Source organism: Notothenia rossii (assembly GCF_949606895.1).
Source record: "Notothenia rossii genome assembly, chromosome: 7".
NCBI classification, from domain to species: Eukaryota; Metazoa; Chordata; class Actinopteri; order Perciformes; family Nototheniidae; genus Notothenia; species Notothenia rossii.
The window spans coordinates 45934849-45959410 of record NC_136905.1 but is presented as its reverse complement, the minus strand read 5'-3'; the positions used below and the strand labels follow the sequence as shown (position 1 = coordinate 45959410).

The following is a 24562-nucleotide window of genomic DNA, read 5'->3' as shown; positions in this document are numbered from 1 at the left end:
AGTGCAAAAAGTGTATTTACACTTGATTGTAGGTGATGGGGTTCAAAAGTTACTTTTTCAGATGGCGCTGGCGGCCATCTTGGATATTTTGGTCAAAACTACATTTTATCGTCAAACTGATGTCAGAATCGGTTTCCCCATGGTAGATTCAGTGCAAAAAGTGTATTTACACTTGATTGTAGGTGCTCTGGTTCAAAAGTACATTTTTCAAGATGGCGCCGGCGGCCATTGTGGATTTGGCCCCCTTGCAAAAAATGCCGGCAAATTTTCGAGGGACCGTGTTTCTAAATTTGTTCTAAAAGGTCCATAGATGTCAAATCAATCGTCAAAACATGTTAGCCAGAGAATGGTCACGGGATTGAGGTCCTGGACCCAACTATAAGCACTCTAATAGATCTTTGTCACAACACACACAGCTTTGGTTTCCCTGAGGGCTCCTCCACATAAGACAACCCGTCTTCAGTTACACACACTGATGGCTGGTGACAATAGATGTATGGGCTGCCTGAGCCTCCATCACTCCGCACACAGGCCTCTCCACTCCACTCTGTATCTCAGAAAACGGATACCTTGGAAAAGGTTAGGATTCCTGTTCTGTGACTGCCGGTCAAGACTTTTCTGCTGCCACAATAAGTCAGCAGTAAGGACCCCCCTGGGAGCGGCTGCACTTGAGAGATGTGAGACATGAGGACGTAGTATTACTACAGCGTGCATCGCTCCTGCTGCTGCTGCTGTTGTTTCTCTGCAGGAGAAGCAAGAGACTGATGAAGAGAGAAGGGTAGCAGCGCAACAACGTGTCAATGTTTATCAAACAAATATTGATCTGGACACACTCGGGGCCATAGAGGGATAACCATGTTTTAGGAATTCAGATAAAGAGAAAAGCAGGTTGAATAAGGAGAATGAAGCGATTGTTATCCTCTATTGATCAGTATCTCAATGAATAGCACTTAGTCAAACTTTCCACTGCACCCTTGTTTGTAGAATAATATGGGAAGTCTTTGCGATTAAGAAAATTTGACACTTTATAATGTATTCAAACTGGGAAACAAATGTCTTTTAGATATTGCTGTTTTTTTACACATGATAGCAAAGGCCTCATCTGACAAAAAAGAAAGGACATGTGAATGAGTTGTAGTAGGGCAGAGGAGCGAATGAGGGAAAAAGGTCAATATATCAGAATGAGAGGCGGGTGAATAAAGGATAGGGTAGCAGTAACACCCAACCCCCGTCTTTATCAGCGTACGTCCCCAGCTGCAGCGGATGAAGACCCCGGCATCCCCCCCCATCCGTAAAACATCTGGGGCCGTGTACCTGGTAATGGCAGCCCCCCTCTGCCAGGGGACAATATGGAGAGAGGGGGATTAGGTTGACAGTGAGGTGTGTTACCAGATCCTGTGTTAATGAAAAGCAAGTGGAAGCCCCTCATTCCTCCCTCCGTCCACGGCCCACCATTCCCCGAGGTAGGGGGGCATTTATAGTTCAATGAGAGAAAGGAGGGTTGGCGGCCGGAGAGAGAGAGAACATGTGTCTTAAGGTCCATGAAACAAGACCCTCCCTAATCTCTCAGCTCTCCATGAGACTGCCCATCGAGTGCCCCCGCTTCCCTAAGAACACACACACACACACACACACACACACACACACACACACACACACACACACACACACACACACACACACACACACACACACACACACACACACACACACACACTGTATCGACAGACACTGTAACAAGTGCACTCTTTTTCCTTTACATAGAACAACGGACATAACTGCCTCCTGGTCCCTCCCTCTGTGGATCCCCCTTATTCTTCACACTGATTTACCAGCACACTTGTGAAGGAACACTTCTGTGTGTTGAACAAAGGGAATGCCATTATTATATATGAATGACTCTTGTTTTATATTGTTTGCCTGGCTTATCTTTGTTTATGTCAGTTGCTTTACTCTGCTGAAAGAAAGCTTTTCTTTTCCGTTTAACACATTATTTCTGTTCAAATACTCTGGAAGAAGTTTAGGCAAACAAAAAGAGATGTATATACCTTCAAATACAAACGTCTGTGCTTGGGAAAGTTTACCCAACTAATAAATCGTTTCAAATGCGTTAAAAATGTAAATATATCACAAAGAAGACTTGGAAAAAAAGGACGTCCTTCAAGGTATTTGTGAAACACCTGGCTGCTGAGTGAAGATGAAGATGGATGCCGTTAACTGGTTATAGATGTGAAGTGTAAGAAAGCTGTGCGATGACTGTAGTTTCATATTAGAGACTAATCACATCATATGCTGTGTGCTGAGTTATTTAATAAAGTCTAGTCCTGAATAAGTAGAAATTTGGAAACCTCCATCTTTAGCAACATGGTGCTCTTTTTTTTGTTATCAAATACTGAGGATTAGTTTTCCATGTAGACACATTACATAATTTTAGTAATGCTTTTTCTTTCACTTTTCCTGCTGGTCACTGCATGTCCTGTTTGCAGCACACCACACAGACACAATGTACACACAGACAATGTACACACAATGTACACACAGACAATGTACACACAGACACACAATGTACACACAATGTACACACAATGTACACACAGACTGCCCAAGCAGCCAGATAGAAAGAGCAATTTCTTTTCAGTTACATTTTCAAAACAACCAAAACCACTCAGACCCTGAAGCTGTATGAGATGACCGGAACTTCCCCAAAAACCTGATCCTTTCTCAGGACCCATCAGCCTAAAGTTAGTTAAAGAGTAACATACTGTGAAATCTCCAATTGTGGAACTAAATGCCCCTACTTGCAGCATTATCTTCATACATGTCCTCATATTCATACGAATGTTTAGAAATTCAAACATATCTCTAGCACTACTGGGTTTGCTGATGTGATGCAACTGTCATTGAAGCAGATGGAAGTCATCAACACTCCTCAGTCAGTGTTTCAGTGCTTGGATGACGCACTGCTGCCTGCACTGAGCCAGGTCGCCCGACATTGTCCCCTGCTACCAAACCAGTTTCCTCTAGTGTCCCATAGTGGTCTTGTGGTGTATTTCTGTGGTGAGTGACAGTATATTACTTCTATTACTCTTACCATCCCAGGCAGTCTTTGGGGACCACAGCTAGTTAGGTAATGACTCCTTTAGGGTTCTTCTAATTGATACCAGTGCATCCCAGAGTATCAATCAGTCAGGCAGTGGTCAGATAACGGTTGCCAGGGAGAAACCAACATGGTAAATCAATGTCTCCAATCTTATCTAATCTTACCCAAGCATTTGCCAGAAATATATTTGATTTAGAAAGATTTCCATCCATCCTATCCGCCCCACCCACTTTGTTCCCTGGGTGTTGAAAGATGTGCTGCTTTACTGGCAATTCTATATGGAGGGCTTGAGATAAATGCAGAGGTGTACGTGTGTGTGCTGATTTGGGTGTGGGTGGGTGGGTGTGTGTCAGTTTTTGCATCATATGGTTAGAAATTGTGATTGGATGATAATTCCACTGGCCTCTATGTGTCTATGCGATCAAGGTGAAGATTCTTTAAAAAGTTTAAACCCCACCTTTATTGTTCTCCAGTCATGCTATTCCATCCTCTCTCGTATACTGGTTTATATGTGAATTATATGTGTAAACGTTACGGACTCCCTGTAGGTTGAACAGGTTCACAGGTACCCCCTGACTCACCCTTCAATGCTTTCCCTGCTCAGTTTTTTTCCATTAACATTTCCTCCTCTCCTCCCTTCTTATGGCACTACTTCACAGCAGTGTAATGTGTTTGGGCTGTCTGCTGACACATATTTGGAAACAAACCTAAAAAGCAGTACTATGGTCATACAGGGCAAAGGCAGGGCTGGAGAGAGCATGGAGAAATGTGCCTCTGACTATTTCTCAGCCTGGATGGAAGAATGGATTTAGAGATGAAAGAAAGGGACCCCCTCCCCCCCTTATTAAAACCACTCTCAATTAGGGTGATGCTGCTGCTGCTAGCTTTAGCACAAGGAAGCTGTGGTCAGCGTGGCAGTCAATGACGCAGGGAGACGAGAGAGAATGCTTTGATACACAATGTGTACATGGTGTGTTTACCTAGGTGTACTGTACATGGTTGTCCATCTCCATGTGTATGTATGTGCATGTTTGCCTATCCTGACATGTATTTGTCTTTGTACATGTGCTTGTTTCTCCTTTTATTCGTATGAAAGATCCTCCATTTGATGAAAGACTCCATTTAACAGGCCACTTTGGTTGTTCCAATGTGCAGTCTAATAGATCCTAGCCATGAAAATGAAGCCGATGTCCACAGTTCAGTTAGAAATCTCTAGCAGCCCTCTCTGCACTGCAACACCAGAAGATATTAGCAGGTAAACTGCCAGATCATATCAACAATGTCTCTCCTTAGAGAAATGAGTCATCCCAGCGTAATATTTCCAGTGAAATGATTTACACCAAATAAGCCCTCTTTCATTGGAACTCCCCTGTTGTGTGATTGCACTTTAATGTTGTTACCAAGCCTAAAAGGATGTGAGGATGCTTGTGTGTCATATCCATCGAACCCTAGCGTTCTCGCTCTCAAACCCTGGGTCTGTATCTCCTTCCCTCCATGTCTATTTATATGTGTCTCTTCATTTATCCTCACTTTCCTCACTCCCTTCATATGTGTTCCATCTATCCAGCTCTACCCCAAGTGAACCCTAAGCACACTGTTGTCCTCGAGACCTGAAATGACAGAATAATATAATGGGAACTCTTTTTTTATTGAAACAGCTGTCAGGTGCTTTATCTATAGAAAATAACAAAAAGATAAATGCAAATGATATGATAGAGTTGGCAAGCTGTTGTTTGCTTGTATATGTTCAACATTATTTTACTTTATATAAAAACTTCTGGGTGTAATGTTTAACAGATGCTTACCCTTTGTTGTAGTATATAGAATCTTCTGCTTGTTACAGTGTTTAACGAAACACTTTCGTCCTTATTCTACACTACTGTTGACTTGTTAAAGTCAACCAATTAAAAAGTAGTAACGTTTGTACATCGGTACATAGGTTTGGGTACTAAAGCGGGTGTGTCGCTATTTTTCTTTTACTTTCCCGAACTAACGACCACATAGAACAGAGACATTCTATAGTGAACGTGCGTTTGCAAAGAGCTACTTCTCAGTGCATTATTAGTCATCTGGGGTTGAGTTTCCATGGGCTGCTGCTTCAGCTCTTGGTGACCAGATCAGCCGTCCTAATGTCAACCATGGCTAGGAAGGATTTCTGTCCACTGGTTTATGGGACCAAAAGACCAAGTTCACAACAGTGCTTTAATGGAAAGGACAGAGAATGCTGTCCTTTTTAGTTTACCAAATCACTGAAACCCCTTCCATTTGAACTAGAGTCTATACACTTCCACAGCTCTTGAGCTGAGTCAGCTGAGCCGTATCTGGCCGTGCAACACTCACAGTGTCACATACTGTATGCAGAAGTATTATTTTAAGCAATACATTAAGTTGACGAAACACTCGAGTCAAATGTAATTAAAGTCAGATCGTGTCTTAGACAGGGCAGTGATATCATAAACCTGTTAATGTACGCATTCAAACACTTTTTCTTTTACCAGCTGTATTCACCTTGCAGGTGCAGCTATGTGGCTTTTATCCTGGATAAAGTGTTTAAGTCATGGATGTTTAAAGTTTAACTTCTTCATATTTGTCTAATATTATAGTTTTCATTCAGGAAGTATGACGCGCTGCGCTGTCAGTGTGTTTCTCCATGTTTGTGATTGGTCAAATGTTGCCAACCCCGCCCCTTTCATGTGAACGCCTGGCTTGAGGGATCCACTTGATAACCCGCGTCGTAGTACAGTTTAGCGAGAGCGCGTATGTTTTGGATTAGGCCGACCGGCTAACTCAAACATATCCCGGTAACGTTGAACCGGCTTCGCAGTACAGGCCTCTGGTGTGGTTGTATTTGTATCAATAAACCCTGTTAGTATTTATGTCAATATATTAATATTTCCCTTCAAAACTATTATTCATTTAAGACCTTATTCAGATCATTTAACCCCCCTTCCTTCCTTCGTTTTTGTATCAATCAATTTGTAACCGCTACTCGATACACAAACCACTGAGGGTATCAATGACAGGACATTATACCTACTTATACTCCTGTTCATATTTTTGATTTGTACTCCTTCTGTCTTCCCAGATGCAGTTCAGGCAGCATCTATGCAGCTGCAGCTGAAAGACCTGCTGCTGAGGACCGGCCTGAAGGAGCGGGGCCGGGTCCTGCTGGGGCCCTTCTCCTGCAGCAGCTCTCTGGAGGCCCGCTGGTGTCGGCACAGCGGCAGCCCTGGCCTGGAGCCTGGCCCCCCTAAACTGCTGCTGGACCTAAAGGGAGGCCTACTGCAGGTTTGTATACCCATGACATCAATTAGGCATCCTTAGTCACAGGATGTGGCACCCAGAACTGCTACAGTGTCCAGAGGTCAGGGTCGGATCAGCACCTTTACACACTACACATCTTGCTCTAAGACACGACTGTGAACCCCTGGGTGTGAGTGAGCCTCCACAGCTGCCAATCACGAGGTGATCACTCTTAAACCTCAGTTTTAGTCGCCTTTTTTTTCCAAATGAATAATTACAGTATTCATAAACTGACCCCACAAACACAGCCCGAACCCCCTTCTTTTAATCCTCTTCCCTATAACTCTGCTCCCCTCCTGTTTGCAGCTGCAGTGCTGACATCAGAGATTGCCTGCTGTAATTCCACCAAAAATGTGACTCCTATATCTGCTTAAGTGGTGGAATATTAAACGCTATTTGTAGGGAGGGTTATACCTTATGTGTGTCTTTTTTTCTTTTGACGAGTTACATAACGTCCACACTGAAAAGTCCCTTTTCAATGTGACTGAGCGCATTATTACTAATGTATTATTCCACATCACTTCTTCAGGGGAAACCCCATACTGCTCCCCTCATTGATTAACTTAATGCTTTTATTGCGTGCCCATTAACAGGAACATGACTCGTAACTCAGCACTTAATACGTAATCATACATTACCCATTGTAAATATTGCCGTTTGTGGTGTCTTAATCAAGTGCTGTATAAAAACCACCAGAATTCCTTCCGATTCCTTCTTCTCGTGCTATCCTTCCAAAAATCTGGGGAAAAAATCCCCAAACGTTCCTGTTTTTAGAGTTTAGTAATAACCCACCCTTCCAAGCCAGTGAGTAGCGGCCAGGCAGGCTGCTCCATGTGTGAATAGCTTTTGACTCAGAGATTCCTGGTTCTGATTCCAAACCCCAGGCAGACTGGATTTGATTGATCACAGGAAGGGGAATGCCGCGGGTAGCGAGGAGGATGTGAGGCTGTGTTGGGCAATGTTAGAAAGGATGTGAAGGCGTAATGATGAAGGTAACCCTGACTGCTTCTCTTGTAGAATGTTATATTATTTTCAACGTAGGTATTAAAGCATATTAATGCATGTCCCTCTTTTTGTCTCAATAACTTCACCCTTCATGTTGACTTCCCTCTGTCTCCTATCTATCCCCGTCCGACAGGTCTTCTGGGGCCAGGAACACCTGAGCTGCCTGAAGCTAGTAGAGGAGCACCTGCAGGCCTACCTGAACCTCCAGAGAGTTACAGAATCAGCTGATAGCTGCTCCAAGGGCAAGGCCTGCCACATCCAGCCACCTCCCTCCCCCGGTGCTCCCTCTCCGAGGACAGAGCACAGCTCAGATGACCTGCGAACAGGACATTTTCAGTACATGCAGAACACAGGTGAATGTTCATACAGTGTGTGCTGATCTCTTTCAGCAGGGCTGACAGTGTAGTTTGACTTAAATCTATGATATGATACGATAATACTTTATTGTCAGATTGAGTCTACATTTTTCTTGCATCACAGAAGCTCCATATCTAGGTAAAGCATTGGCCACTAAGCATCCACATCATATTTCAAGTGACAGGATTGCTTTTTTAAACTTCCATTGCTCAGGACAGCTCCTCAATGCATGTCCATCAATAGCCCCGACCCCATAAATAAAAAGTTTGGTTTGCTTTATTGACAAAAAACGCATTATCCAAGACTCAGTATAATAGTATTAGCCAAACATATTATATTTTGCTCTTTCTTGATAAGATAAGAATCCTGAATCCAGGATGAACTGTGACCGTGGTCAACCCTTCAGATAAGTTGGTTCAAACCAAAAAAGCAATCTGTGTTCCAAAGTGAGATGTCACTTAAGTTACACATCGCCTTAAATCAAAGTCGGATCAAAGCCCTCTGTTGAGAGAAGTTTCATCGGACATGTCTGCCTGGTTCCACTCTGAGTAACATGCTGTTTATCCCCCCCGCTTTGTGCCTTGTGTCTGCTGTTCTCTACATGCACACACACATACGCACACAGCAACATTATACACAGGATCAAACTCCTCTCTGGCTGTAGACCAGCCGTCCACTCTGTCAGCTGTGGTTGAGTCTTTGTTTGTTGCACTGTTCCACTGCGCTTTGATGCATTTAATATGCTGGCTGAAGCAAGAGAACTTACAGTAGTGAACTAGAAGGGAGAGCACAATCTGTCTGCAACATGTTGTCAGCAGCTAGAGCACAGCGAGTGGCCCCCAGGGGCCTGACACAGGGATGAATGGAATAGATGGACAGATGAGGGGGTGAAAGATGGTTAGACTGGAGAGAAGAGTCTCTGTTCTTGTCTCTCACTTTTCCAAACTTTAACTCGAAAGAAAGCAAAACCTCATGAAAGTGTCAGTTTTTCCTTTCATCCTTCCTTTTATTTTGCTCAAGAACAATGCGCTGTCCACCTTCCACTGGGTGCGTCACATAAAGGGAGAAATTAGCCACAGACAGATTTGGCTGCCCCTTGAAATGTGTTTTCTGGAAGGAGACTCTCAGTGTCTGTGCCTCCAGGAGTCAAACAAAGCAGCAGTTCTCTGCCTCACTTTTTCCAAAGGACTTCCAAACAGCAGCCACGACTTAAGTCAAACACCACTCGAAGTTAAGATTCAGTGTTCACCAGCTTTTACAGGTGCTACGCATGGTTCAATCAGTGGTTGTTGAATCAAAAGCCCAAATGTTTATGAAGTATTCTCATACATATAAACATTCCGAAAGCGTGCAAACATCAACAGTTTTAGCAGACATTGTTTTGGGGTGTTCAAATTCCATAGACGAAATAGCATCACAGCATCAAATATGTAGGCCAAAGTTAAAGTTAGGTTGTTGTTTTTTTACACTGATTCTTTTTAATAGAAAAGTATTGAAGTAGATTGGTATGATACTATAAGATTGTCTGTCTCATCATCCTCTCTATCTGTCGACTCGTTTTTTTTACGTCTGCCTTTAAAGCATGGCATCTAGATTTTAGATAGTTGACCCGAATAAAGTAACTTTATTCTGATATTATTGTCAATTCCTCTTCTCTGGCAGCCTCCCAGAGACTGCCAGGCCCCCATGAGGTGGTGTTCTGCAGCGAAACGGAGGAGAGTCCGGGGGTGATGCTGTGGAGGTACCCTGAGCCCCGCGTCCTTACCTTCGTCAGGATCAATCCTGTCCCTTTTAACACCACTGAGGACCCAGAGATCAGCACTGCAGACCTGGGGGACGCTCTCCAGGTAATAAATACATGTTTGTCCAGTTCTTCTTCTCTTTATATTCCCAAATGATTCCTTCCCAAACAGACAGCATATTGTGAATAAATACATCTTTTGCTAAAAGAAGTATAAACTGAGACGAGAATCTGATCCCTGCTTAACATCACCTGCAATGAAAGAGAAATAAACTGTCTAAGAGTTGGACTGAGGGCTATTATAATTCCCATGACATGAGTCATGAGAACGTCCATACCCTATGTGTTATTGAATGATGGAGACCCCTGCTGTCCCTCCGACATGTAATACATGTTCAGACAGCTGTGGAAGTCATCTGGACTGCTCTGGTGTGAACAGCCAGGTGTTCCTCACCCCAGATGAGGTTATCATTTGGCAGACTTCAGCAGCTACTGAGTCTGCAGGGCCTCAGTTGGGGTCAGCACATCCCATGTTCCTCCTATCACTCATCCTCCGCCTTTCTATCCACCGCCTCACTTTCCAGCTTATCATCCTTCAATGCAAGCTGGGTCCCAAATCAAGTTCTTTCCCATCCTCCTCCATATTTTTCAGAAATTAGGGACATTTCCCTGACATTGTTATAACTTCAGACACGCCTTGGGCTGTTTATTTATTTCAAATTTTACAGCTATAATTCACTTTGTTTAGTCAGATATTACTGTATTTCTGTTTTTATTGTGGTTTTAATTTCATTGTAACATTCATCTATGTAGCAAAAGGTATTCTAAAGTCTCTTAGATTGCAGAAGCTGTGCAGCAGCCCTTCATACTGAAACTCAAATGTAAACCACGGATGGATCAAAATGAGATATTACGATACAGCTCTACATGACATTTCATAATAACCAGTAAGAATGACTTCAAACATGGTATAGTTGTTACATTCACCATAATGAAGCTTTTTCTCTTGACTCTTACGATGTAGTATTTATAACAATTCAAGTATTCTGTTGATGGTATAACATTAACCTGAAATGAATGACAGTAGCCACACTGATTACATTTCCAGTCCATTTCTAAGGACTTTCTAATGACCTCTTCTAAGCGTTAGGGTTCGGTTTCATTCCCTAATTTTTCTTCCTACATCTTTCCTCCATCTTTAGGGGAAGTTTCTCGTATCGTCATATCCTCCCTTTATCTCTCAAATTCTTTTCTGGACTCCCACAATCATTTCAGCTCGAGTACAGATGTTCTCTTCTGTCAGTTTATGTCGACCCAGGAGAGACAAGATATTGGAAGGTGCTGCAGATGTTTGGCTTCTTTACCAGGCCCCACAGCTGTAAAGTCTGTAATGAGAAAACTCCAGAGCTCTCACTGATTGGCCACATATTGAGTTACATTAGAGAACAGAGGTAGGGTTAGAGGAAAAGGCAGTGATAGACAGAGTAGTAGGGAGGGGATGTTTACTGGGAGTAGATCGACAGGAAGGGGAAAGAAAGAGAGATTGATAGATACGGAGTGAGAGGAGAATCCAAAAAGGCTGAAGATAGCCAAACATGAAGGTTACACTTCCTATAGTCCAGGGGAGATATGATTCTCCAGCAGCTGATAAACTATGATATCTATGTGAATAAGAATGGATGCGTGCGACTGCGGACATTTTTGTGAGAGTGTGTATTACACAGCAGGAGATGAGGAATCACTGGCTGATGAACATGTGGTTTTCCCATCTTTTGCTCCATTCTTCCTCAACCCATCTGGCATGGTCCGGTCTTTTCTGACGAGTCTGTTAAAAGGAATCAGGTGATGGGGAGGTGTTGAGAAGAGGAGGCTCCATGCTCCCTGAAACCACTTGATGTGGGGATAAGATGCAGTGGGGTGAGATACTCTGTCTGTAGAGAAAAGCTATACATGCTAAGTATTTAAAGAGGAGCCATTACTATTAAGAGCAAAGATGAACAGTTGTGTAGACTAAGTCAGCATTTACAGTATTTAGAAAATGAATGCAGGCTTTACAAATGAGGCCCCAGAGCTTTCTATGAGAGAATGGGAAGGTTGCTTACGTAGGACAAGTGATCAATAACATTTCCGTATTTATTTCTCCAAGTTATGTTTTTGTGTGCAATGAGGAGTCTCAAACAAGCGTTTGTTAAATCATTTTAAGATTGGCTTTAATCAATGTTTGCAAATGAATTCTTCATATATGATAAATGAGAGGTAACATTTTATTTATGGTATTATTTCCACATATTTCTCTCCATTCTTCCTTCTGCCAACGGTGTCGCAGTTTCTTGTCTCTCCCGTTTTTGTGCTTAGTGCGTACGCATGGGTTAGAGTTTGCGTGGAGGACCGCACATTTTCCCGTCAAGTTCGTTTTTTAGAAATCGCAAAGAGTGCATAGAAACTGGCGTACGCCATCTTTTGTGCTTACGCACCATTTATAAATGAGGCCCCTGGCCCGCAGCAGTAAGGAACTGCTGGTAGCGTCATGAAAAACATAGTGTAAATGCCAGACTGGCTTAAATCCATTGTTGAAAGCTACCGTGATGCATTTTGTCAACACTGCTAGAAACAGTATCATGTATCATGGCCTTTTCGAAAGGAGTGATTGTAAAGTCATTATAAGACATTGGATCAGTTTACAGATATGTTACACACTCCTTCTTACCTCATATTTTGTCCAAACACTCACATATCTTATATATAAATAATAAGCATATTTTGTGTAAGGCCAGGGGATATTTTAACAGGGCCAAAGTGGTAGTGATCCCAGATTGAACTGATGTCGGCCTCCTGCATACAATAATTATTCTTTCCCTTCTACCAAACTTCAAATGTCTGTACTGATATGTTTCCTGTGTTTCCCCGTGACCACAAAGTCCAGCAACAGAAAACGGAAAGGCAGCATAAAAATCCCCAAAAACTGTTCTGGCTCAGTTTCAGACAGTCGGACAGACGGACAGTCGGAGATGGAGGATGAACGTTTTGAGAAATGTAAAGTGAGAGTTATAGGGCCAGAAAAAGAAATGAGGAGTATAGAGCGAGTGAGCATTGAGCTTTTGTTTTCTGATGAGCTTGTGCAGGGGGCTGTGGAAAGGTTTGTTGGAGGTGAACAAAGTATAAGTAGCTCTCTCCACATTTTCTCCATCTCCTCATTCTATTCCTCCTCCGCATCTCTCTCTTCTCATTACTTTTGTCACACTTCCCCCTCCTCCATTAATTTGCTCTGTGTCTCCACCCTGCTGAATAGATGGAGCTGGGGTTGTGGGGGGAGTTCTTTCTCTGAGCAATGCTGCCCCTTGTCCCCAGAGCAGATCATATTAACATTTTATAAAATCAATATTTCCTGCATTTAAATAGATGTGGTTTCCCAACTGGTTCCAGTATCTCAGAGGGGGAATTCAAGCCTTCTACCATTACTCATAGTCAACTTGCTGCCCGAGCTGTTTTCACATACAGTAGAAAGGGGAACTATGTCAGAGATATTGGAGGGGCAGCTTACAAAGGACAGACCCATGATGGAGCATCCATAGGTTCCCGCCTGTAAAGGGCCCTAGTGATGAAGGAAAAGAGGGAGAGAGGAAGGTGACTCATTCTCACCTTCTCACTGCCGTGTGGTCCAGTTCTCTGAATCATAAGCAGGTGTCCTTACTGATCTTTTTCCATCCCTCTCATTCGTCTGCTCCTCCTTTGCCTCTCTGTGGGGTTGTGAAGCCTGAGAAACAGGGAGTAAACACAGGAGCCGTGATTCAGCCTGACCCCCGCTCAAGGAGCACGAGAGGAGATACAGTGTGTTAAAGAGGAGAGCAAAACTTGAGCTGAGACGCAGCATATAGTCGGACAAAAGTCCTCGGTTCCGTTTGTCCTCACACAAATTCCCGTTTCAGTAATATTAGCATTTTTTTCACTTAGCAAATGTAGGAAATTGATAATGCTCTCGCTGTTTGGGCAGCTGCAAAAAGGCTCAGAAAAACATCATCAACATCGGGCCATCTGCTGCCCTGCTGTTGCTTTCGTGCATGCCACTGTTGGATAGCCTTTCATGTCCCAGCAGGGCTCTGCCATCAGGGCCTGCTGGCCTGCGACCCATATCATAAAACCTCCATGGCCTGAGATGAACCAACAACCTCCAGTCCAAACCGCCGCTGCAGCTGTTGTTTTTTGTCATTGTTTTTATGAGAAACACAGGTCCATCAGCTTCGCTTCCTCTGCCTTTTTTTTAATGATGCATGTTTTTTTTTCAGTTAGTAAAAGAAAATGCTATTTTTTTCGGGAGTAAAAAACTGGAGAGAGTCCGTGGGTAGTTCTCTTCACAACGGCCCATTGAACCAGAAAGAGAAAGATTGTAACTTAGCCAAGATAACTATTATTGTAGCAGGACAGTACTAAAGCAGACCTGCGTTGGTCACAGCTAACGTACTATACAAATAAGAGGGTGTCCATGTTGTTAATTTGATCTGCAATTTCTACACCTCATCCACCAAAACTTCAGTCCCTCGTTTTAAAAAGTTTGGCCGAAAGGAAGAAAAAAAGCCAAGCGTGAAGATCTCAGCATGGGTTTATTCCTGATTTTCCACAGGGATTAATGTTAACCTATATTAACCCACCTGAGACAGCATAGCAGGAGTCATTTTCAGAACAATTTTCATTACATCTCCTGAGTAAACATTTGCTCAAGCCGATGTCAATTAAATTTGTCTGCTGACTGATAAGAGGTAGCTAGCAGTGGAATTTGTAGACATATAGGCATCAGTGAAATAACAGAAAACCTAATAGAAGTGGAGATATTGTTAATAAAAGTAATAGCAGCAGCGGGGGCCTCAGAGGGGGGCCGGGGAGTCTTCAGTTGCAGAAACAAACTAGCAGTCATCACACCAGGAAATTGAAATGATTTCTGTATGTTGTTGTTGTGACTCTAACTTTAGTTAAACTTTTTAAAAAACTGTGATTGATCAGTCTCACAAAAGCAACTCCTTGCAGAATAATATGTATTGTTTCGGCAGAAGAATGTTTGTGTGACAGAAATGGAAATCGGATCTGTACTGTATATGCAACAGTTCTGGATTAAATATATTTGTAAATAGTTTTAATTAATGAAACTAATGAAAACATTTGAAACACCTCTCAAGTGGATCTTTGACCCAAAAACTAGATAACATGCATAGATACTAGTCCTCAAGCTGATTTTTTGCTGTGAACTGCCAGGCATACTTTGACTGGTGCTGAAGCAAAACACAGATTGGATCCTTCCAGCCAATGGAATGTCAGCTATTCAGGGTTACATATTGTTTATCAGATAAGGTACACACACAATCAGGCAGCGGAAACCAGCACTGCCTAGACTGTATCATGCGCTCACATACATACGCACACCTGTGTATACACATATGTATACACGCATATTGTCTTTCATACATGCAATTATACATACGGCTTCCTCTTGGAAATGTAAATAGGTGCCTTCTCTTCCAAAAAGCAATTTCTAGACAGACACACAACTCAACATAACTCAAATCTATTTCTGTTTAGTTTTTCCTTTTTCTTCTTTTTCCATCAACCCTACAACATTTTTGAGCTTGTTATCGATTTAATCTCCTCCAAGGCCATTGCAAGTCAAAGGGAACATGACGCAAATTCAACCATGTAAATGTATTCCACTATACCATATATGTACCTCACATAATCATTTCTGTATGCCGTCATCTGTATAGAATATCACAGGTGAAAGAAAAACACCCTCTGTGTTTTAGCAACGCAGTTGTGGGAATTCTCTGCGGAGATTCAGTGAGTTTCCGCTCCGGTGGCTCAGCTTCGGGGTTGCGGGTGCACCGCTCTGTCAGGTACAATTATGAGAAGCTGATTCCAGGAAACCTGAGTGGCATTTCTTACATGATGCTACAGTTACCTAATGCATCCGCCCCTTTACAGTACAGCCCCACACATATGAATGCACAGACACATACACACGAAGCTTTGCACATACCCACACACTAACTTGTTGCATGAGAAGGTAAGTGTCCAGGGAGCTCGGAACTTCGGGTAAACAATTGGATTGTCGCACTACCTCCCACAACACACACACACACAAACACACACACTTCCTGCCAGGCATCCTTAAGGTGTGCAGCCAAAAGTTCCTGCCACCTCTGATCCATCAGCGGCTAATGTGCAGGTGGTTGGGGGGAACCTGAGAACCTGTTTTACTTCACACAGGAGCACCAGACACATTTATGCTAATTTTGGCACAATATGAGAGGAATCAATGGAGCTCACCAGTCGTCTCGCAATGTGTGAACACTCACACAGCTGATTGTTATTCAGTGTGAAAAGCAGCTCCAGGACTTCAATGCTAATGGCCTCACTGTAGCTTACAGTTGCCCGCTGTTTAGTTATGCTGTGGTCATGCATTGGTGATGAATTGTCGTCTTGCTGCGTTGGTGGTCTCCAGTCAAAGAGTTGTCGCTTTTTTCCGACTGTATGAGAAAACTCAAGATCTGTTTGTCTGAAGTAAGACAAATGTACGACTGGAATACAGTGACCATAAAAAATCACTTGCTCACTCCTTCTCCAAGATGGGGATTCCCCGCGTCTTCAAAGGCTGCTTAAACTTAATGATTAACAGACGACTGCAGTTGCTAAATACAGTGTGTGTAACTGGGGGATCCATAGGACTAAAGTAGTACCTGTTGTGCAATAACAAAGCCTTACAGTAATCCTGCTGCTGATGAGTAATTAGGGATACTCTGAGGAGGAGTCTGTTTACATTGACTGGAGCCTCTGGTTAACATGATGAACAATTGAGGCCTCAGAGGGGGAGAAGAAAGATAGTAAGAAACCATTGGTGTCCATCTGTAGAGGACATTAAGTGAGGATATACAGTATACAAATATTAGGCAACTGTTTTCAAAGAATTCCATCTGATCACATGGTAGAAAACAAAGCTCAGAGTTAGTGTTTCAGTAGAACGTTTATTTCCAGTGGAACCCCAAAATGCAACCCCCCCCCCCCACCCATATAATATTAGTACATATGTTATATGTAAATTAACAATGAATGCCTCTGACCCCAATTTGCCCTTGGGACTGGTGTGATCTATTTGTGTTTCTTTGTGTCCTCATAAAGTCTCCAAGTAAGCCATACCTTGACATTTCTTCCAAGCTCTCTAGAGAAGAAAACTTTTAGTCTGTGTCCATATTTCCAACTGTGTTTTCACAGCAAATGAAAAAACCTTACTGATACTTGACAGTCAAATCAAAAATCCTGCCACAATGTTGATTGTCTAATACTAATGCTACATATAATGATGAAAAGTATGCATTCACAAATAAATGATATACATATTTGGGCTCACATGTATAAGTTGTTCACTGTGTCTTTCATTCCAGGTACCATGCAGCCTAGAATTCTGGGACGAGCTCCAGCAGGCCTTTGTTCCGTACCGGGAGTTCAGCCTCTCAGAGAGCCGGGCCTGCCAGCTGCAGCTGCCCAGCCTCAGCCTGACAGAGAAGCAGAAGGAGCTGGTGGCCTCCGACCTGTGGAGGATAGTCCTCAACAGTAATGGAGAGGGAGGAGATGAGCAGAGGTGGGGAGAATTCATCCTGTGCTGTTTGTCTGTGCTTCAATGTATCTGTGTGTCTTTTATGCATGCTTGTATATGAAAAAGTCTGCACCCAGGCTGCCAAGCACAAAGAGCTAGCAATGTGTCCCTCGCCCCACATCTGGTGTGCAGGAGCAGGGAGCCGGCTTGGAAGGCGTTCAAATCGGCCTAATGAAATTTCCCAGCACACCAAGTGCCTGTCAGGGCCCATCCGGATTCCTTCCTGCTTACCTTGAGTGTATCTAATTGTGTGGAAGCTCACGGGAAGCAGGAGGGGTGAAGCCCCCTTTGGTTTGGCTCATAAGATCCTCGGTTTGGATAGGTTGACATGGGACTGAAACACCTTTTACTCCCTTCTCACTGCCTCCTCTTTTCCTCTCTCTCATGTCATGTCATGCCATTAAATCTTCCGTGCTTCACCCATTTTTCATTTGCATCTGTATTCTTTTAATTTCTTTCCCAGCTTAATGTCCACCCCCTTTTTGACTCTCGGGATTAAAGGAACTTCTAGTGAAAGAGTATTGCCAAGCCCACATTCTGTGTGGCTTAGCGAGCTAAAAAGGGAGGAATAAGAAAACATGTTAGGGAAGTAACTGAGAAAAAAGTGTACAGTACCAGATACAGTGTAGAGCAATATACATCTGTGTTTCATTACAATCATAGCCCAAACACTACATTTCCTTTATGTTTAAATTATTTGTCTTTTTAGATCAAAATTGATTCCCTTTTCTTTACTCGCTTGTTTCATCTGCCTTACTTTAGTTTCCACCAGAAAAATAACTTGGCTGCCCTGCTGAACTGAAAGTAATGAAAATGGTCAACATATGATGCTTATCTTTTTAAGGAGCACTCTGCTGCACCAGCATTTTTCAGGTCTTGAGCGTTTCCTGCTGGAGTTTTTATGGTGGATCATGGTAGCAGCAAATTACAGAGCAAATGGTCATTCACTTCAATTACCCTCCATTCAACTTCATCAACCATGACATGCAATTAATGTCCATAGAGAGGTTCTCCTGGAAACTGCGGCAGTAATAATGGACATAAACTCACCGCCTGGGATGGACAGCGAGGAGGCCCACTCCATATTATACTCTATAATATAATTGTAGCGTTTATCTCATTGTACATTTCTGGCGAGGATGTCACACAATTTGTAATTCACTGGGCAAGAGACAAAATAATTCTAAGAAATCATATTATTTGTATTAGTGAGTTCATTTTGTGTGGCTAATATTCCACAGCTTGGCTCATGCTTTTTATATAAGTTTGATGGAAAATAAATAACCGTTTAATATGTTTTCCCTTTGAACTGTCAAAGCATGGTCCTATGTTCCTTATATTCTCCATTATGATTTTCCTATGAAATCATGTTATAATCACAGAATGCATTTACTTGTTGTCTTTACTATTTTCATACTATTACTTGTTTTCTTTGCAGTTGTACTGTTTTCAGTGCTCACTTGTTTTCTCGCAGTCAGAAATACCAATTGATCTGTTTATGGGTGAGGGTGTGACTGTGTGCTCTTCCTTCAGTCTGGACAGTGAGAGTGGCTCCCAGATGCCCTGCGATCAGTTGGTTTCTCCCATGGCATTGGCAGCCTGCACCCGTGTGGACTCCTGCTTTGCATCCTGGTTTGTCCCCTCCCTGGGTGTGTCCCTTCAACTAGCACAGCTGGACGTTCACCTCTGCCACCATCTAGAACAGCTGGGCACAGGTAAGAAAGAAAATACCCAGTCACAGAGTCTCTAATGAGTTTGTAGATACGATTGAAGGACATTTGTGACAAAGTGGGAAGATCAAAGTCAAAGATTCCAGAGGGTGTAGATACTAAGTATATACAATGTATGCAACTCAATGTAAGAGACCAAAGAATATAAACAGATTACCGGTAGGGTCCAGATTGGGGTGCATATGCATACAGATGTACAGTTTCAGATCTTTATTATAAGTAGGTTGTGTAAGATTGCATGGTATTTATAGAATGTTTCTGATTGTGTTGGACTGGAAGAGTGAAGTGTGTAAACTACATTATATTCAACATCACTCAAATTAGCTATTAAATCGTATTACTCCTAATCCTTTATAATAATGTATTAGTATCTAAGGTTGTATTTATCTCAGTCCACTGAGGACAGCTTGAACACATGTTTACTCATTGCCATTGATCTGCTACAAACACAGCAAGATTGTTATTCCCTTGTACTATCAAAAATGTCTCACAGTCCAGTTTCTAATGGCGGTCCTCTGTCACACTCCTCCAGTTCCATCCCGGCAACTTCGTCCCTTCCTGCCAGACAGGAAGTTACCTCAGGAGCAAGAGTTCATGGTGACTGGTGCTCGGGAGCCGCGGGTCTTCCTCCGCCAATGGAGCAACGGCCCACGCCACTGTCAGGAGTTCAGCTTCTCCACCCAGCTAGACTGCAAGCTGCTGGAGTACCGGAACCTCACAAACCTGCAGCTCCTCCAGCCTGTTGTCCTACAGGTAGAGCTCAGACATTTATGCTAGTTTCTCTAATTCAACATTTAAAAATCAAAGCATTGGTCAGGAATTGTGTAAAAAAGTTGGAATTACATTTCTTGTGGTTTTCAGGGCCAGGCTGCTGCCACATATTGCCCCCAGGACACCTCACTGGATGTGAATGTTTTTGTGGATCCGGTGTTCCTCAATATCAGCCAGTATGCCATCCACACTGTGGACACTGCTCTGCAAAGCTGGAAACAGGTTGATATACACTTTATATTCAAACACACTCCAAAGAACTATTTCTTTTTTTTAAATCCACCCCTCCTATGGCCAAATACCTGGCCATAAATTCTCTTGCAATTCTGTTATTGTTTTCTTTTTCTCATTCCTCTCTCTTTTTCTGAGCATCTGCCTTTTGACGACTTGCCAAAATGGTTAAATTGGGTAAAATTGAGTATCAGCTAAACAAACAGAGTGGATTCCATGAGATTGGTTTTGGTTATATGCCAGTGGTAATAAAATGTGCGGGAGGGTACTGCCCTTTGCTGTAAGCTCTGACTAACAGGCTACAGTGTGTCTTTGCCGGGCTTCTCGTCTGTCCTGTGGTCCTCGTCATCTCTCAGTTCTCAACTCTCAGCACTGCCTCTAGTAGCCAGGATACTAGTGTGTGAAGTGATGCCCTTAAAAACACGGTAAAACTTGAGTGGTGACACCTGCCAAGACTTCATCTGGCCCTGATCCTCCACCCACTTGTCTACTGCACACACATACACACACCCTGGCCTCTCTGGCATTGTATGCCCTATCATGGTCGCTCAGCTGTGGCTGTGCTGACTCATATACTGGCCTCTGGAGACATGAGGTACTCATGGTTTTACATGCATACACACTCTCACTGCTATGTGAAAGAAATAAATTGTGTTTTTCTAGGAACAGCTGTGGTCTTTTACCTGTGGAAAATAAAATGAAACAAGCTGTATAGGAAACCTATTTTAAAATGATTATTCTGGCTAGCAGTTTAATACCTTTGTTTTTACTCAGTGGCATCATTGACTCATCAAAGCTGACCGACTGAGTTGGATATTTCGGTCATAATTGTCCATTGGCTTCATTATTGCATCATGTAGGGCAAGCTAAAAAGTGTTCCCTATTTCTGCTGGTTAAATGAGCCATAAATAAGACTTTAAAGCATTGGTCTTGTTGTAATGAATGGTCATGCAGCTTTACTGGAGTGTTTTGGATATGTTGGTATCCACAACATGCCAAGCACGATTACCTAGGATATTATTTGGTCTTGTGATTTTTGCCAGGTTTTTCTGATAATGGGTGATATGTTTGGCTTTTTTAGTACCATTTTGGACCAGTTTCATTAGACCCAAAATAGAGGCATGCAATGGTCACACATACTCACACAGAATAGTCTTCGCTTGTTCATTACACATTCAAACCAAAACCTTTCACTAGTATGGGATTGATTCATAAAATGATTAAGCTTGTTGTATTGTCTTGATTGGTCTAAACAGCAACAGCCTTGTAACTTGTACAGATCCTTTTAACTACGCCCAGTCTTTACCACTTTGCTGAACACAAGGGGAAAGGACACACCATAATTATAAGGCAAATGTGCTGCGTGTGAGTAGGGGTACAGAGAGGTCAAGTACAAAAGGCTGATTTTTTTTTTTTTTTAAACACTCTTCTCCAGTATTTGGTTCACTTAAGAAAAAGTTGTGGACACTTAGATAGTGCAATAATGTTGTCCTTTTAGGGGTTTTCACTGAAACAAAAAATTGTACGTGGTGAGAAAACATTGTATGTAAGCACAATCTGTCTCGTGGTGAGGTGCACTATAGGGGCCGATGTAAAGAACCTCTGTGTTAAGCTTAAATGTATGTTGGATCTGACAGAGGCTTACGTATACACACATTGTACATGCATAGAAAAACTTGATCCTAATTGAAAACGTAATCAGATGCAGTTGGAAATGTTAACAGGCTTTGTCCTTCCGCAGCACATGGATGTAACCTAACGTGTGTAATTGTTTCAGTGATTTTCATGTTTCCTGGTGTCAAGGCTGGCAGGCAGGCCCGTTGTGTTGTGGCCTGCCGGGTCAGCGTGGATCTGTGGAGAAGATTCCTCCACCACCACACAAGTGAAACCTCACAACCCAGACATGGTCGTACCAGACCAGAGCAGCTGGACAACTTCCAGATGCATAGCTACAAATAGAAATAAGACATTCTCCTTATATGGTTGTAATTTATTCTCATATAGCTAAAATATGTTTTGATATTCAGTCGTTATGGTTACATGGACTGCTCATGATAACATCACCAAGGTCTTTCTGGCAGTCATGAGTACAGATGTGAAGAATGTATATTCCATCTATTATGATATGCAGTGTGTTCCAAGGCAAGCAGGCTCTCCTCCTCTTTCTCACCTCTACTGCAGTGCTTTCACTCAGCATCAACTTCCAATCAAGTCCTCGCTGAGAATTCTGACAACACTCATATTGTTGGTCATCTGTGCAGGTCTGAGCGGATCTGAGGTCTCATATCATAGTGACCTTTAGCAAGATGCTAAATTCCCAGTTGTTCCCAGGCAGCAGCCTTTCTAATGAACGTATGATCTCAAATTGTAGATTGAAGTCTTGCTCAATGCAGCATGATGCTGGTTTTGTAATTGATGATCCAATTTAAAGCAAAACAGATGATACAGTAGAGCAAGGAATACTGACCCCGCTGTTGTCATAATGACTTTTAATTGTTCTGTGTTAACTCCCCAAAAGCCAGTTACCCTGAGACATGTTTGATCTGCACACGCATGATGTGACACACATACCACATACTGTATCACAAGCTGGAAAACGATATTTGCTTCACTGTACACTACAAACAGTCATGGCACCGCACAAAAGCCCATCAAGTTACCATCACTTTAACATCATCCAGAAGTATAAGATTCTTGCCTTTGACAGCTGTGTGTGTTTTGTTGATGCTGGTTGTGTGTACATTACAACATCATCAATGATGTAGCTTCTCCCTATATAAAGAGTTCATAAAACTGCACTCAGATAATGAGAGGACAAATAAATGAGGCTAAAATCGACCGAATCATGTATCCATCTCACATCTCAAACACTTTATGTATTTCAATGTTGTGTAACCTTGTGGTTGCTGTTGTGCTGCTTAAATGTGGTTGTTGTGATGTGCTGATGTCTCTATGTAGTTGGTGTATTGTGAATATGTACTGTTTTTGTGTTCTAATATGGCTACTTTTCCAAACAGAGATGTCATGTTTCCAGCCTAGGGACTACAGATGTAAGTAAACTGGTATTGTAGCTAACTCTGGTTCAGCTGAGAAGCTGTGAATTGTCCCTGTCAAATTAATACATACATAAATATAAGTTATTGTGCAAAAAAAAAAAAGATGGATCAGTTAAAAATCAAGATGTCAGCTGGTAAAATGCCCAAAAAAGATCAAAAAACCAATTGATATTAATGATGTATGTGTAAACTTTGATTAAATGGCTGCTCCCAGTGGGCAGGCCAGGACCTATTGATTATTGTTGTCTTTATTTTCATGTGCTTCTTACTTTATAGCCCCATATGGCCCCAACCTCAGCCCCCCACCACTCTAACCTCAGGCCCCATGTCTCCTTTTTCAATTCTCAGTCCCTAGCCCCACTTTCCTTCTTCTCTCCCCCCAGCCCCTGACCCCAGGGAAGTGGCTTTAGTGGAAAGCCACACAAAAGCCCAGTAGAATTTACACACTCTGCGTTCTCACAGAACTTTCACAGACTGTTATATGTGCAATTGAGACAACTGGAATTTTCCTCCTGTTTTTCCCCCCGTGTGTCCCATGTTCTTTTGCAACCGGAAATAAAGTGATAGAGAGATCAGGTTCCTGTTTGTAGCAGATGTGTGGGCGAAGGTCATCTAAAGCAGAACATATAGGTGATTGTAGATCTGATTATTGTTTTATTGTGTCCCTTTTGGAGGTTTCATTATCTTCTCCACGGCGTCTTGTTTCATGAGTATTTTTTTGAGTGGGTGTCATTATTTACAATTGGTTTTCCAGACATTTTACTGTACCTTGCCCTTTATATATGTGCCACTCTACCACGCAGATCAGGGCTAGACAATGTAAGTAATATAATCTGGGTGGATTAGTGAAATGGATCCTTTGATTCCTGGTAGGACTGCGTCTGAAGGACAGGCTGTCATCTTATGCTCTTTAACAAGGAAGACGTGTTGACTGTTTAAATATCTCTGTCTTAATATTTGTCCACTTAAAGTCTTGGATAGACGAGGAGTGATTATGATTACTGCAGGGAGCTTTTCTGATGTGTGTATCATGTTACCTCATGAATAAGAGAAGAAAGACGATACCATCAAAGAGTGGGCTTAACAACGGCATCTTAAGATGGCAGCAGGAAGTTTGTAAATCAAAGTGTCTGATTCGAAAGGCAGCACAGATAGTGTTCCACTATAAAACTGGAAATGGATTTGAACCCACTGTCGCAGCTGTCCTGTCTATATTTTGCTCTGTCTACCTCTCTCTCAAATCTTTCATCAAGTGTTCGTTTTAATGGTGTAAACTTTCCCATCCGTTTTTAATAGCATCAACAACCCCTGAACCCCGAACGTGCTTGGAAGTCAAACTCTGAGCTTTCACTACCAGCCTCTTTTAACCATCAACCCCCTGCTATTTAAAAGTATACAGCAGGCCGGGGTCCCTCTTTGTTAGGATAGTGGAGTAGTTGTTGAGAAGCTGTCTGAACCACAATCACGTGCGTCAATAGTCAGGAGGGGTGTGCAGGAGAGACCCCATCAGGGCCTGAGAGCCTTTGGAAGAAGCTCAAGTAAACCTTAAACATAAACTTGCAGCCTCGCTATCCAACTAACATGCAAACTATGTTCTGTTTTGAAATTGTGTACTGAAATGTATAAAGAAGC

General features: G+C 42.5%; 1 protein-coding gene across 1 annotated transcript in view; it reads left to right on the top strand.

The window, feature by feature from the left end:
• The window catches only part of vps13b (vacuolar protein sorting 13 homolog B), a 460668-nt gene that overhangs the window by 355791 nt on the left and 80315 nt on the right, over window positions 1-24562 (top strand). Inside the window, 7 exon segments of the mRNA XM_079694034.1 lie at window positions 6186-6388; window positions 7542-7761; window positions 9428-9612; window positions 16931-17127; window positions 18676-18857; window positions 19405-19625; window positions 19734-19865. Of these exon segments, the coding sequence (XP_079550160.1) occupies window positions 6186-6388; window positions 7542-7761; window positions 9428-9612; window positions 16931-17127; window positions 18676-18857; window positions 19405-19625; window positions 19734-19865 (1340 nt within the window).